General features: G+C 38.5%; 1 protein-coding gene across 3 annotated transcripts in view; it reads right to left on the reverse strand.

Moving 5' to 3' along the window:
* SRBD1 (S1 RNA binding domain 1) overlaps positions 1-15909 on the reverse strand; it is a 217030-nt gene that overhangs the window by 166852 nt on the left and 34269 nt on the right. For all 3 annotated transcript variants that reach the window (XM_074947140.1, XM_074947139.1, XM_074947141.1), the window contains 3 exons: positions 13279-13375; positions 9980-10115; positions 2271-2374 (listed from right to left, as the gene is read on the reverse strand). In XM_074947140.1, the coding sequence (XP_074803241.1) occupies positions 2271-2374; positions 9980-10115; positions 13279-13375 (337 nt within the window). The remainder of the gene's footprint in view (positions 1-2270; positions 2375-9979; positions 10116-13278; positions 13376-15909) is intronic.

Here is a 15909-nt window from a genome sequence, read left to right on the forward strand (position 1 = left end):
CAAGACTGAAGATGGCTGGCCAACGATGGCCTAATGTTCAGTAACATTAGGAAACTCTTCTGGTGATCAGATGTGCACTCGTAGATCCAGTGGAAAAAAAGTGTAGAATCTAGCATAGATTTTCATGCATCAAAATCTACTGGAATTGTCTCCTATGGAATTTTTTTTGTTTGAGAGAAAATAATTTGGCCCTTAATTAGAAAAACGTAAGAAAGACCACATATTGACTCTTGAGTTGAATGTTCAATTTCTGAGGTCATTATTCCTCTTAGCACTGGAAGACTGACAAAAATATCTAAATTTACATTTTAAACTGTCATTCCTGTAGCAGCACAAAATGTTCCACTGACAGTGACTCACTCATGCTGTTGCTGAATTCTATTGTAGATGCAGCTTTTTAAGACAGTTACAGATATTTTCTCTCCACACTGTAGACCAGTGATCCTCAAACTTTTTACCTCACGCCCTCTCTTACCTGTCTACCCCCTGCCCCCCAGGACCAGCGACGTAGCTCTGGGAGGGGAGGATGCGGACAGGGCTAAGGGGGCTGAGGCTGGAGCCACAGGTGAGAGCAGGGGCGGAGCTGAGGCTGGCAGCCAGGGCGCAGGGCCAGCAGCAGATCCCCGGGAGCAAGGCCAGCAGCTGGGATAGGGGCCAGAAGCGTATCTGGGTGGCGCTCTCTCCCCACCCTATATGGGGGCTGGCCTGGGGCATGCCCCACAGTTTGGAGACCTCTGCTGTAGACAATACTACACTGGGAAACAGTTTGGTCTGTAGCATATGTAAGAACTAAAATGGATTTTTAACTGTGATCAAGAATCATAACAGCTCGGAAAAGCCCAAGGACCTTACCATTTAGGAACACTATACTAAGAGAGCAAACCGCTTTTAATCAATCACTTACACACTTTCTGTGGTGTATAATTTAACTTTCATACCATAGTATGTTACCCTTTTTATGTATTCAGACATTAGCAAAGTCTTTCTTCCTGTCTGTGCACTATTTCACATTAATTAAATTTTACACATCAAGATCAGGATTTCCAAGGATCCTTCACAATGGGAATTGGGTACCTAACACACTTTGGATCCTTGGAAAAACCCAGCCCAGATATTTTGTGTATGCAAGCAAGATAAACAAATACGGTCAGGAGAATTTTGCAAAGCAGATAGCTGGGCTCCAGTTGACACTGAAGGGAAGGAAGCTGGGAAGGGAAGGGACCAAGACCTAGAAATAGCAAAGCACTGGAGAAAATATTACTGTAACTAGGACTTATAGCACATCTTTCACCACAGATTCTCAGAGCATTTGGCAAATGTTAAACAAGCCTCACAACAGACAAGTTATCTTAAGAAAGTAACATGTCTGAAGTTATACAGAGACTCAGTAAGAAACGGAAATAGAACCTGAGTCCAGGCTCCCAATTCTCTGCTTTAACCACTAGCCTATATAAACAGCACACAGTTAGTTGTCAGGACATCTGTGATGAGAATTACGGGGAAACAGATCATATTTAGGTTTTGGGGTAATTAAAAGTAATATTTAAGAAACAATATCAATAAATGATAGTCCTGAAAGTATACAGAATGCATTCCAAAGTATCAAATTATATAGTGACTTTGGAGTAGTTACACTTCCTTTATTTTAAAAAGGGTATTTTTCATTAGAAATAAGAATGTTCTTTCATATTTTTGGCACAAGATTTTTAATGAATGAAGATAGACTATTTTAGACAGTATAATCAATACATATGACTATAATATAAGAAAAGCCATAGTAGGTCAGACCAACAGACCATCTAAACCTATATAGTGTCTTTTGATAGTGGCTGGTACCAGATGTTTCAGAGCTTCAAAATACACTAATATTTTATCCTAAATGTTCTTCTACCACATGTCCCTGTACAAAGGGCATACAGTAAAAATTTCAAAATGCATTACACAGTAAACCTTCAAATATTTTAGAATTTGAGGTGCTTAAAGAATGCTGCCAGAATTCTCAAGATACATCCAAAAACATCCTCCTTCTCCTCCTCAAAATAATAAGTCTGCAGTAGGTGGAAATACAGAATGAGATCTAGCTGTTCACAAATTTAAACTCATCTAATAAGTTAAACATTTGTTTAAAACTATTTTCTTAATGTAACAAGATATGTGAGGTGCATTTTAGTATGAAGCTGCTTATAGAAAACTATGATTTCAGTACGAATATATACACACACACACACACACACACACACACACACACACATATATATACATACACAGACCTTTCATTGACACACCACCTACAGAATTCATTCTTCACCCCGTCAGGAACGTTGACCTTCACTGTCAGGATCTTCAGATTTTCCCCTCGGTTAATGGCCAGAATCTGAGTGCAAACATAAATGGCAAAGACAGATGACACACAAAATACCCAAAAGATAAACTTATCAAGTCAACATTTGTATACACATTTGCTTGACATTCTGGAGTAAGTCATGCTGCTTATATAGTAAAACAGTTCACAAAATACTGGTTTGTCTAGATAACATCCAAAATTTAACTTAGATAAAATCACGCCATAGCAGAATACAGTATATTGTTTCACCAGAGTAAAAAATCCCAATTTCATTTTGAGAATCCAGTTTCTCTTACATATATATATGTACACACACACACACACACACACACACACACACTCTATATATATTTAAAAAAAAAAAAAATCTAACAGGAAATTAGCCAGTTGTTAATTCACTGATTGATCCACTGAGGTGTTGCCCTTGTACAACCTCAGTTCAAACTTTCACTAAACAAAATGGAAAGTGATTCAAATCAAAACAGGAGACTACAGAAGAGACAGAGCTACCCTTATGCTCCTGGTTTCCCTATTTGTACTGACAGCAACCCAAATTAAAATCAGTCCGTTTGCAGCAGAATGTGGGACAAGAAAGGTAATCAGTTTGATTTGTAAAAGTTGAACTTTTCATTACTCACCCCTAGGAAACCTTAAAACATTTTGGACCTCATTTTCAAATTAACATTAATATACCAGCCTTTAAATCACTGCACATATTGAAGACACAATCATCTGTGCTCACAAGAGAAAGAATCTGTGCACAAAAGCAGCACTTACACTAATGAACTAGCAGGTCTGGAAAGAAAAAAATCTATTTCAATTCTATTTCAATACACATTCTGGGTTTTTTATGGGCATCTGTGACTAACATGCAAATGTGGGGTCACAATTCAAGAGGTAATTACTGGAAGTTTGTCCCTATGAACCTAGGCTAAATCCCATTTAAGTCAATGGGAGTCCTTCTATTTGCATCAAGCCCTATACTGATATCTTTTAGACAATGCAACCTCAGAATAAGGAATTTAATAAATGTAAAGCATGCAATTTGCAAGCAACTGCATAGAAGAGAACACTGGTTTTTATGCTTCAGTTTTATTTCCTTTTTTTCTACTAAGTTAAACTCCACCACCACATACTCCTTAAACATTAGAAGTGTAGATTCCATTAAAAAAAGCTGTTAAAAGTTGATATTCCTGTATTGCTGCACATGTTGCTGTGTATTACAGGCCATAAACACTGTCACAACAGAGCATTCTGTGTCAATCATGAACTTTAATTCAATCACTAGCTAACTCAGACATGTCACATATGTTAAATACGATGGTTTAAAATGGCTCCAGGACATAGTACCAATTTATATTCCTCAGCTTTACTGTGCTTGTGACATACCAGGCCTGACATATAATTGAACAAAAAAAGCTAATAATAAAAATTGCATGTGAAATATTATAGCATCGGGTACCTTGACTGCCAAAGCAAACGTTTTCATGCAGAAATTAGAAAGACACATTTTTAACAAATCAAATACTTTCATGTTTATTCCAATTTTTTATTTATATATATATATATATATATATAAAAAAAGACAAAGTTAATGTCAAGCTAAAGTGAAATCAAAATGATGTTCAGGATAGACAACATACTGTATCTGATATAGAATTATAGTGCCACCATTCACAACATTATAATAAAAGGGTCAGTGTTTTAATTAAAACACTTCATTTACAAGGGCTTATAACTAGGCAGTAAAAATGCTCTGAGTTGGAACTTAGCAAAAAAAGAGTTCTCTCTCACTAGCAACTTTATAATTTAACGCTCAATTTAGTCTGTTCTAAATGATGAGCATCTGCAGAAAAAAATATACATTGAAAAGGGCCTCAATTAAATATGGCAAGCAGTTAATCAATTTCCCCACATAATGCAATGAATGTATTCAATTTTGGCGGCAGATTCCACAAACAGCTACAATGAACATAAACTACATTTTTCTCCAGCCTAAATCATGTCTGTATTAACAGACTGGAATGGATCCAGTGGATAGGAGTTACACTATCATAGACTAGTGATGGGGGAAAAAAACTTCTAAAAACAAAACAGGAGCAGGGATTTAATCCAGTGACACAAGGATACACCAGACTCAGTTCTAGCTATTGAATACATAACATCTTGTGTATTATTTCACAGAACTTTCTGATCACATTTTTATCAGAGAGCCTTAAAATAAGCAGCAGCAGTCTTGAATTAATATATTCCATTTACATCTTTCAGTAACTTTAAATATCTCTTTTGAATCACACTTTTTAAATGGTACTGAAGCTATTATGCCTAAACCATGGTATTTTACATATCGGTCTCCCTCTCCCCCCCACACCCAATTATGTCTTCCTGCCACATGGTATAGAAAAGAAGAACCAAAGAGACTAATGCATAAGCCCTAGTATGTTTACAGCAAGTCAGAGAATGTCAAGATGTTGTGGTGGAGGTTCAGTCTATTATTTATATTGTGGCAGTGACTAAAATATGCTAAGTGCTGTAATATATAAGTCCCCTACCTGAACAGCTGGCATCCTAAAAGGGCAGGACATGTTAACCTCTTTCCTCTTAGGGTATGTCTACTCGGCAACTAGACACCCGCGGCTGGCGTCTAGTTCTTGTGTAGACATACCCTTAGAGAAAAAAAGGTACGTAACTACTATCTTTAATGTGCAGCAAAATCTTCTAGACAGGAGGCACCCTCAAGAAAGGTAAAGATATACATGCAATGAAGATGACATTGTTTAGTTATTTATCAAGACCTATATTTTAATTTATTTGTTTTATTCAGCAACCAGGAATTATCTTTTTTTCTCCATCCAGTTCAGTTCATATCCTTCCTCTGATGCAATTAAAGTTTTCACTAGTACAGTAAAAGCTTTTTTATCCAGCATGTTGGGGCCGGGGGGGGGGGTGGGGGGGGGGAGGAAGAGTGCCAGTAAGTGAAAAATTCCAGTTAACTAAGAGGGAGGGAGTTTGGGCACAGGGCTGAGGATTGGGGCGCAGGAGGGGGCGTGGAGCGCTTGCTCTGGGACGGAGTTTGGGTGCAGGAGGAGGCTTGGGACAGGGGCATGGGAATGGGGTGCCAGATCTGGATGGCACTCACCTCGGGCAGCTCCCCACAAGCAGCAACCTGTCCTTGCTGCTCCTAGGCAGAAGCTTGGCTAAGAGGCTCTGCGCACTGCCTCCGCCCACAGGCACCACCCCCACAGCTCCCATTGGCTGTGGTTCCCAGCCAATGGGAGCTGTGGAGCCAGCAGTCAGGGCAGAGCAGGGGCAGCACGCAGAGCTGCCTAGCAGCGCCTCCAACTAGGAGCAGCAGGGATAGGTCGCTGCTTGCGGGGAGCTACCCGAAGTGAGCACCACCCGGAACCGGCACCCCCTCCCACGCCCCAACCTCCAGCCCTGAACCCCCTCCCACACTCCAAACCCCTCATGGACATTCCTCCACCTAGGAGCAGCAGGAACATGTTGCCACTTCTGGGAAGCCACACAGAGCCAGGTCCATACCAACTGGACTCTAAATCAGACTTTCAATGAAGATCAGAAATGCCGGTTTATAGAGCTTTCTGGCTGGTAAAGTACCAGATAGTCACACTACAAATCTAGAATAAGAACAACTTATTGTGTACTTTTATATACATGATTTTATTAGATACATGATTCTGAATGGCAAACAGATACAAAATTAATTTTTGTCAAAGAATAAATAACTTATTCTATTACATGACAAATAGCATGTGAATGTAATTCAAGACCTTGTAACCTATGTGAACACAGGGCAGAATTAAGGTTGTTCATAGAACTTTATCTATGAGTATTGCCTAACTTGAGTGCTTAGCATTCTCAGTGTAATTTTTATGTAGGGAATCTTTTTTTTTTTTTTTTTAATTTCACAGATTCTTCCTAAAGTTTCCAAGTTCCCCACATCATTTACAGACATGCTTCTTAAAAAACAATGGACTGAAAAAGAGGATTTCTTCTAATGAGTTTATCTATCCCCTCTTCAGTGCACATTATGTATGGCCTCCTTAATATGGAAGATCACAACATTCTTTACTGAAAGTCATAATAGGTACAGGAGAAAAGACATTATTTAAAGAGGAAGTGACTCTCACTGATTTGGAGGGAAGGAGAGTTCTAATCCAGAGCACCACAAGTGAAAGTGCGACCACATAGCTTTCAGGGTTGCAAGGATTAGCTAGGAAATAAATTCAGGGTGGGGAATGACCAAGATTTTCAGAAACTGAGGGCCAAGTTGAAAGAGAAATAAAATACTAGGTGAAAAAACAAAAAACAAAGATTTTTTTTTCCTAGCAAGCAAGGTTAGAAAGAGAAAGGTGTTTTGAAATTAGGAAGAGAGTATGACAAAAGAGAAGGTATTTTGTATTTTTAAAAAAAGAAGATCTAGGTTGTAAACTCCATAGGTCACAGACTGTCACTTAATTATGTTTGTACAGTGCCTAGCACGAGACCTAACCCCGGCTGGGCCCTTAGGCACTGCCACAATGCAAACAACACAGACTTTTCAGGAAGTATGACAGACAAAGATTCAGTAGAGTAGAGTTGGCGAGAAGGCAACAAAAGTAAGGTCCAGTGAGGACATAAGCGAATGATGAATCAAAGGAAGTTGGTCATGGATTCACTGGAGATGGGGACTGAAGAAAAGTTTATAGGCTGATCAAGCTAGAAAAAGGCTCCTAGTTTTGCGAAAGCAATAGAGGCACATTCCTTTGTTGTTGTTGGTTTTTGTTGTTTAATCTTTTCAAAAAGGAGAGAGAAACAGAATCCTGGACAATTTCCCAAGAGATCCTTCTACTTTTCAAGAGGAACACAACATAAAATGTGCATTTTAAAAAACCCTTAGATTACTGAAGCTGCAAGAATTCTTTAAAAGTTTAAATTTACTTTTTCACCATTTATGATGTTTAATTTATTTTTCACTCTTCACTCAGTTTGGACGATGAAAGTAAACTGGTCAGTCACTTTAAAAAAAAAAAAATTAGGCAATTAAGTGTTCTGGTTCTCAGGCCCTAGCACGATTTTCACATTTACAATATTATAGAAGAATATTTTAAAAACCATTCATATAAATCTCAATTTCACTTTTTTAAAGTAAATTTGGAGCCTTTGTTTTTGTAGAGAAAAGCTTGCAAATATGGCTCAAAAAGCAGAAGGGAAATAAGAAGCACTCAAATGTATTTAATTACGTGATTTTCAGGATTTTAATGGGGTTTTCAAGCCAATCTCATGATTCTGGGGGGCCTGACTCATGAGTCTAACATAATACTGCTCTCAGAAAAAGACTCCAGACGCTGAGAAAGTAATAGTTAGCACCTATGCATTTTGAAATCACATACTGTGCAAACAAAACACACACTTTAATGTGTTCTTTGTCCCCCTCTATGCGGAGTCACCAGAGGGCAGTAGTTTCTAACCCTTCCCAGCTACAGGACCTGGTTCTTTAACTTAAACTGCAGAGGCTCATGCTTTCAGCTCTGGAGATGGTTTCCGGGTTCCATCTCATGCCATGACCGAGATGGAGTCATCACACAAACATGCATTGATAATTTTAGTGTTCTATGAAACTGTGATGGAGACTACAGATCACTTGTGGCATTTAAAATAAGATTAAGACAAAGCGCTAGAAAACGTGTTAGGGAAATGATCCTGAAGTGGGGCTAGTCAAAAAAAGGTAACAGGGTTTTTCTCTCTCTAATTTGCATGATTTCAGTGTGGTGAAACGTGGATAGATGTTGATTTATTCTTAATAACTCAGTGAGCCATGTTAGGACACATTGTGTGTTCTTATATCTTTATTACGCATTCTAACAGCAATCTATTTCTGCCTCCACTTCAGTAATGGAGAAACTGATCAGTTTGCAATGGTTGAAGTTTTCTTTTTTCAAATGAAAAACAATCTCCGATAGGGATCTACAAACTGGTCACACCACAGTATTTTATGATAAAATATGAATGATTTATAAGAAATACCGTAAAAATGATAGTCTAGGCTTGAGCTAATTGAGCTCTTCAGACTTCATTAATGTAAACCTCTACAGACCAATTACTGTAAAAATATGATAAAATGCTATAAACATTGACACTTAATAAAAAGAGTATAGCAGGGACCTCTTACACATTTACACCAAGGGTTTGGATATTAAAACTATTAGTAATAATTTCATCCTTTCCCCAATACCCAGATTGCTAGAAATAATGTAATCTTTGTATTATTACAAGTGAACTAATTTCAAACCTCAGTACCTCTCTGGCAAGTATTCAGCATAACAAATCCACTTTAAAACACACAGGAGAATTCAAAACAAAAGTCAAAATCAACTTTAGCAGGCAAAACCTCACATGGCTTTTTAAAATGGCAACAGGACAAGCCAATGAAGACAGTGTGACTGAAATAAAGAAATGTTATACAAGAGCAGAAGCAGAAACAGCCATCTACAAATCTAGACACTTCTTGTGGATTAACGAGGGTTCTTCGTTTAAATAATACAACAGTGGCCAGAAGGTACACATATTGCCTGTCACCCCATCAGGGCAGAATTCTCTACACTTAGAATATTCAGAGCAATACCTGAAGTGTGCATCTCTCTTTCTGAGATTAAGAATTTGGAGCAGCATATGTACTGATGGGCGTGTAAGACATTGCACATCAATGGAGAAAGCTCCGCTCCAGTGCCGAAATTGCTTTCTTCCCATATTCCCTTTTGAAGTCCTACAGCTCTATAGTTATCATTCAAGACTATCAGAGAGACCTCACAGATCAGAAGACTGATCACCTGCCAAACAAGAAAAATACTACCTATGTCTTCAGTATGTTATATGCTGAATGTTTCCCTTAACCTTGTTATTTGAAGCATTCAGCACAAGTGAAGTTGCTGAAGTACTATATTTGCAGGTCACCTTTAACTACAATTATCTAACCTTTTCTTGCTGCTTTGCACCAATTTCAACTGACAGGTGTAATGCTGAGCAGCTCAGAGCACTCTTTGCCCATGTGGATGGTCTCTGAGCCACTCAGTGTTGCAGCAAACAACAGAAGAAGACATGACCAAAGAACTACCAAGAAAAAAAGTGTGTTTAATTCTATTTCACAGTTTTTTAAATCCAGCTAGAGCTCTTAGTGAAAAACTAGTAAAGTAACCTATATTCTTTCTTATCCTTGACAGGATAAACTACTTAACCTTCCCCCTTTTCCTCCAAATGCTTGGTACCTGCTTATTGAAAAAACAGACCATGTGCCATATTATCCTTCAGCAAATGGATCTCACTGGTATTGAGCACTCTCCTGCCAACTCTTTAAATACATTTGCTTTCATTAGACACTTCAATTAGACAAACACTCCTTGTATTCAATTCCCACTTAAATTTTTTAACATGTGGTTTAAACCTTCCAAGTTAGTTACTTTTCCAAGAAACGAGAGAGTCTTTCATTACCTCAGGTGACTGAACAGTGAAATAAAAAAAATGGGTAAACTCAATTTTTAAAGGAAATACATATGGCAGCATATTTTTCCTAGGAGATGCATACATGCTGTCAGTTACCATTATAAAGAAAATCAACAGCATATTCATAATGCGTACCTGGTGATGCTGGATGTTCTTAATATTGCAAGAAAAATTCTGGTACAGTTGGAATTTGTTAACATCTTTCTCATTTACATTTTTTGATGACACTTTTGCCAAGGCTGACTGGATACATATGCACCTTTGCTGACATCTAAATACAAAGAAGAGTAAGTTAACTGGGTGATATGACATGAAGCCTTTAATAGTGTAACTGGAGTTTGTGTTAAAACACAAAATCCTGAAGAAATAAATAGCTGATACTATTGTTTTCAATTGCATTTTATGTCATAATCATCATAAGGAGAATTGCATAATATGTCTTAGGAACAAGAATGAAATCATAAGACATAGTTAATATATGGCCAGCAAAACAATTTCAAGGAGAGCTCAGAAAAGCTGAGCCTTATCCTTCTCAAGAGTGATCCAAGTGGGGAGCCCAAAGGCTTCTTTTACATTGCAGTTTGGTGGGTTTTCACTAGCCAAGAGATGACAGTACTGTGGATGAGAAGCAAGTTTTAATTCTTATGAAACTGGCTGGTCCCAAAAGGTTTTTTAAGCCTGGAGACTAGCCATTTTTGGAGGTTTAGGAAGGCTCCCCACTTTAGGAATAGCTATTTTGGAACAACTCCTCATGTGAACATACTATCTAAAATATGCCGGAAGAGAGTGTTTACACCAAGGAATTATATCCAGTAGCTAAATTACACTGGAGTGGCTATTCCGGAATGGCTATGCTGGATAATTTCCCCAAGTAGGCAAGCCCTTAGGCACTTGGGAGCCTAAGTCTCACTGAAAGTCAATTAGGTGCTTTTGAAAATGTTACCCTTAGTCTTTAATGATTTCTATCCAGACTCCAGTTTTAAAATGGTATTTTAAAAACCAGTTTATGAAAGTTATAACCTGTCCACAATTGGTGCAACCAAACCAAATGAAACTGTTTTTTATAATATTTTTTAAAATGTCATTCCAATTTACCATACAAAAAACGATCCTGTTAACATTGTGTGTTAAATTATAATTCCTCTTCTCAACATAGACCACTCCCTTAAACAACTGTTTGTTTTAAAACAGTCCTAAATCAATTATTCATTCCAACCTCACTGCACATAATGTTATTATAAAGTTCAAATACAAAAGGAAAAAGTTTTCAGATATGTTTATTTCTCCTGTCATTTCATACAAATAGAGTTCAGAGGTTGCAGAACGCTGCAAGGATATAATGTGTTTCGCAAATGCCTACATTTCACTTTGTATGCAGTATTGTTATAGCCAGGTTGGTCCCAGTATATTAGAGAGGAGATGGTCCAATAAAAGATATTACCTCACCCACCTTGTCTCTCTAAATTTCACTTTAGCATTTAACCAAACTCAATAATCACTTGCTTCTTTGCATACCCTGCTCCAGTGGGATTTATGGCTTTATAATAGTAGATGGAATATGTGCTAGACAGCTAAATTTTAGGATACCCTTTAAAAAAAAGAAAATTTTCCATGGCAACAATTCTTAATTTGTAGTTTAGACTGATACAATAGAACAGTGTTTCTCAAAATACGAGTGTGTAGGACATCAGTGTTCCATTAAGAATTTTCTGGTTATCTGGAGAATTACATATTTTGAGAACAAAGTAGTAAAAGAACGGGGTGGCTAGCCCACAAGAGCATCTCTCTCACGCAAAGCAGCCTTCAAAATGAAATGTTAAAGATCCGCCACACTGCTGCATTCCATCCTCTCATTTATACAGGACAGGTTGCTATTTGTCTGTCTTTTGTGGTTTATAATTAGGGCCCTATCAAATTCACGGTCCATTTTGGTCAAATTTCACAGCCATAGGATTTTAAAAATCATAAATTTCATTATTTCAGATATTTAAATCTGAAATTTCATGGTGTTGTAACTGTAGGGGTCCTGACCCAAAAAGGGGCTGTGAGGGGAGGAGGGTTGCAAGGTTGGCGGGGGGGGGGGGTCATGGTATTGCCACTTGGCTGCCTTCAGAGCTGGGCCCTCAGCCCACAGCTGCCACTTTCCAGATACCCAGCTCTGAAGGCAGCAGCACAGAAGTAAGGGTGGCATGGTATGGTATTGCCACCTTTACCTCTGAACTGGTGCTGACGGGGCGCTGCCTTCAGAGCTGGGTGCCTGGCCAGCAGCTGCTGCTCTCCAGCCACCCAACCCTGAAGGCAGCACAGAATTAAGGATAGCAATATTGTGACCCCCTACAATAACTTTGTGACCCTCCCAACCCCTTTTGGGTCAGGACCCCCAGTTTGAGAAATGCTGGTCTCCCCGGTGAAATCTGTAGAGTATAGGATAAAAGTACACAAAAGATCAGATTTCACCGGGGAGACCAGATTTCACGGTCCGAGACATGTTTTTCATGGCAGTGAATTTGGTATGGCCCCATCTATATCATCAGCCAGTCAGATCCTACCCAATTCACAATGAGGTATACTGCTAAAAAAAATTACTTTTTCTGGATAAATTGCTTCATATTGATAACAGTTGCACTAAATCTGTTTTCTATTCCAACCAGAATGCAAGAGAGTAATAACAACACAGCAAGAGTAACTGTCACTCTACTGCATCGATATTCATCAGATAAAGCAAGTAAATCTAAGTCAGCATTTGGTATAACAAAAATAAATTCATTCTACTCAAATTTAGTCAAAGATCAACGTCTCCTGCTTTGAAAATAAATCTCTCTGCTTTGCTTTGGCATTTATATTAAAGCAGCAGACTATTATCTTCACACTGTTTTAATTATACTGATACTATGCTTTAAGAATTAAACCATAGAAAATTAGCCATTAACCTTTATAGGCTGCATCAAGCCCTGGCCTAAGTGGGCGCAACTGAAGTAAAAGGGGTTGCACCTGATTACACTAGGTCTCAGGTTGGCCCTGAGGGCCTAATCTGTATGCACACTACTTACTGGCAAGCACTTGAAAAGCTGCAAGGGATGGAAAATTTTCCTTCCAATTTTCAATCCCCCTAAAACTGAGGGGGAGAACAATTCATGGGGCTATCATGACTGAAGCTGGTGAAAGACATTCTAAATCCAGGCTTTGGGAGATTAAATATCCTGTCCTGATCACAAAAGATTTCTTCTATTCTGGTCCTGAATAAGTTTGCCAGGCACAGGACTAAGGACTGTGTGTATGCAGAGAGAGGGATAAGCCAACAATACTTCTTTCCGAGCATTTGCATGGGGCAAATTCTCTGGCCAAACACAAAGACAGAATTTGCTTATAACCAATATATATTTTGCTATATAACCTGCAAAATAAGTGACTGACCATGAAACTTTGAAACTTACAGTACCCTGATGAAATCCAGTGTATCCTTATCTTTAGCAAACATGTCAGCAAGGATGTGTTGTACTCCAGCCTCTACTTCCTGAATGGTTGTAAGTCCTTAAATGAAAACATACTGTTAATTATTATAAAGAATCTAAAAACCCGAACATAAGTAATCACATCAGTAATAAAACATATCCCTAAATACATACAAGCGGAAAGGAAATAAATACAAGATACTAGAACAATCTGGACTGTTGCAGTAAAAAAACCAAATTGATGGAATTAGCAAATATCATCTGGCCATCACTTCCAAAACATCTAAAATTAATATCAGATTATTAATTATGTTACTGTAAAAAAAGGCAATGTTAATTGAGAGAAGGATATCAAACATCAATACCTTATTCTAAAAGTACTTGCTTGGGCTTCACATTTATTATACATTAGAAATAATAAAAATAATAAAGTTAGATATTTGTATACAGATTAAGAGAGTTCACGCAAGATAAGTAAGCAAAAGAGAGGATCACACGCTTCCACTACCTACCACTTTTTTAAAGCATACTACGTTGTTGCAATCCTGAGTACCTTTCCACAAAATGCTACAAACTTCAGTATTACATGGGGAGCACATTGCAATCCCTGTATTAAGGCTGCCTGATCTTCCCGATGCTTTTTTGTTCTGTTTTTAATTATTTCAACCATTTTGCTCAGTACAGATGTAAGTCTTAGAGGGTCTGTTATTCCAAGGATTATTCCTATAGCCTTTTTTTTAAAATATAGGTACAAAAATGTTTGCTACACCCCAATTGTGTGGAACACTGGCTGTTTTTAATGAGAGATTGCAATATTTTTGTTAGTAGCTCAGCCATTTCATTCAGCTTCTTCAGAACTCTTAGACATACTTCTGACCTGGTGACTAATTTGCTTTGTATATTATCAGTTTGCTCCTCAGCCTCTTTTTCTGACACCACAGACTCAGAGTACCTCCTCTTTATTACCAGAAAGGAGCCCGTCCAGGTTAGAAATCCCCTGAACAATCTCAGAGGTGAAGAGGGATGTAAAGAAATAATTTCACATCTCAGCAATGTCTTTATCTTCCTTAATTGCTCCTTTTAAGCCCCGATAATCCAGCAGACCCACCAACCGTTTTGCAGGTTTCCTGCTTCTGATACACTTCATGAATTCTAGGCTCACCTGTTAAACCAATTGTGTCCCTCACAACTCTGCAAGGCTTCATGTCCCACCGAGAGCAATCAAGCCAAGCAAAAACTCATATCTTCAATACTGCACACTCAAGTTAAACACCATTTAGCTGCACTACTTCTCAAAAGAATCTGCCAAATCTACGTGCCTAAGTCTGCTGATTGTAAAACAGACTATTTACATATACGTAAAGCACTGTTCCAGAATGTTACACCCTCCAGTGATTGGTCCACAAAGGTAACAGCCTAATCCTGCAACCAAGGTATTACAGTTAATCCTTTACTTCAAATGCTAGAAGTCTGTGCTGCAGTGCTGAAATTTTAGAATTTAAGCTCTGCTGCTGGTGCATGGGATGAGGCACCACAGTTACACATTACAGAATTTGCTCTTGCCTTTTGTTCTTTGTAAAATAAAAAGTAGAGAGTTACACAGAAAAAAGCTTCAACGAATGTTAAGGTCAAGCACTCCAAATTAGGAAATACCAGAACTAAGGCTGCCAAAGCAACCTTAATTCTATGCACTCGTGCATATGCACCGTGACCTAGCCTCTAATAATATGATCGAATGCTACCTCTTCCTATAGAATTCTTGCCTCAGGTGCTTAGTGAATGAGAACTGAAAGGCACAGGAAGACTGAGGCACAATTTGTCTTCTGGTTAAGGGAGGTCCACATGAGCAGGGGAACTCTGTTCTATCCCTGGCTCTGCCAGATTTTCTATATGATACTGGTCAAGTTTACTAAACCAAAATTTTGGCCAGGGCCAACAATTGTATATTCTTCATTTTTGGAATGCCCAACTTGACATGAGGTCTCACTTTAAGAAGTGATGGGCACTTGCAGTCCTGAAGACTGCAGAAGTTATGAGTGCTCAGGATCTCTGCCAGTAAGGCGGCATGGCCTGGAGGAACCAGAAGGTCTCACCTTCTAAACCTGGCTCTCCAGGGACAACGTGCAGCCTTATGCAAATCTGATCCAGGGCTGGTCTACACTACGGGGTGGGAGGAGGGAGAAATCAATCTAAGTTACACAACTTAGCTACATGAATAACGTAGCTGAAGACAATGTACTTAGATCTGCTTACTGCAGTGTCTTCACTGCAGTGTCGACAGGAGATACTCTCCCGTCTATACTAGACACGATAAATTGACCCCCGCTGGATCAATTGCTGCCTGTCGATCCAGCCAGTAGTACAGACAAGCCCTAAGTTTCTTCACATGTAAAATGGGTATTCAATCTCTTAACATCTGCACAGGGCTCTGAACAGACAGAAAGCTATAAAAATGCTTCGTACTCTGAAAAACCTAGGTTTCTCAAATTGGGCAAGCTGGAATAACTGGCCCTATACATTTACCATAATTGTAAGCTCAGCTGTGAAAACTGAGAAAAATACATAAAATAAACTATAACAATCACAAAGTCAACAGGAAAAAGTGCAAAAGGA

The sequence above is a fragment of the Natator depressus genome, chromosome 3 (assembly GCF_965152275.1).
Source record: "Natator depressus isolate rNatDep1 chromosome 3, rNatDep2.hap1, whole genome shotgun sequence".
In the NCBI taxonomy this organism is placed as follows: Eukaryota; Metazoa; Chordata; order Testudines; family Cheloniidae; genus Natator; species Natator depressus.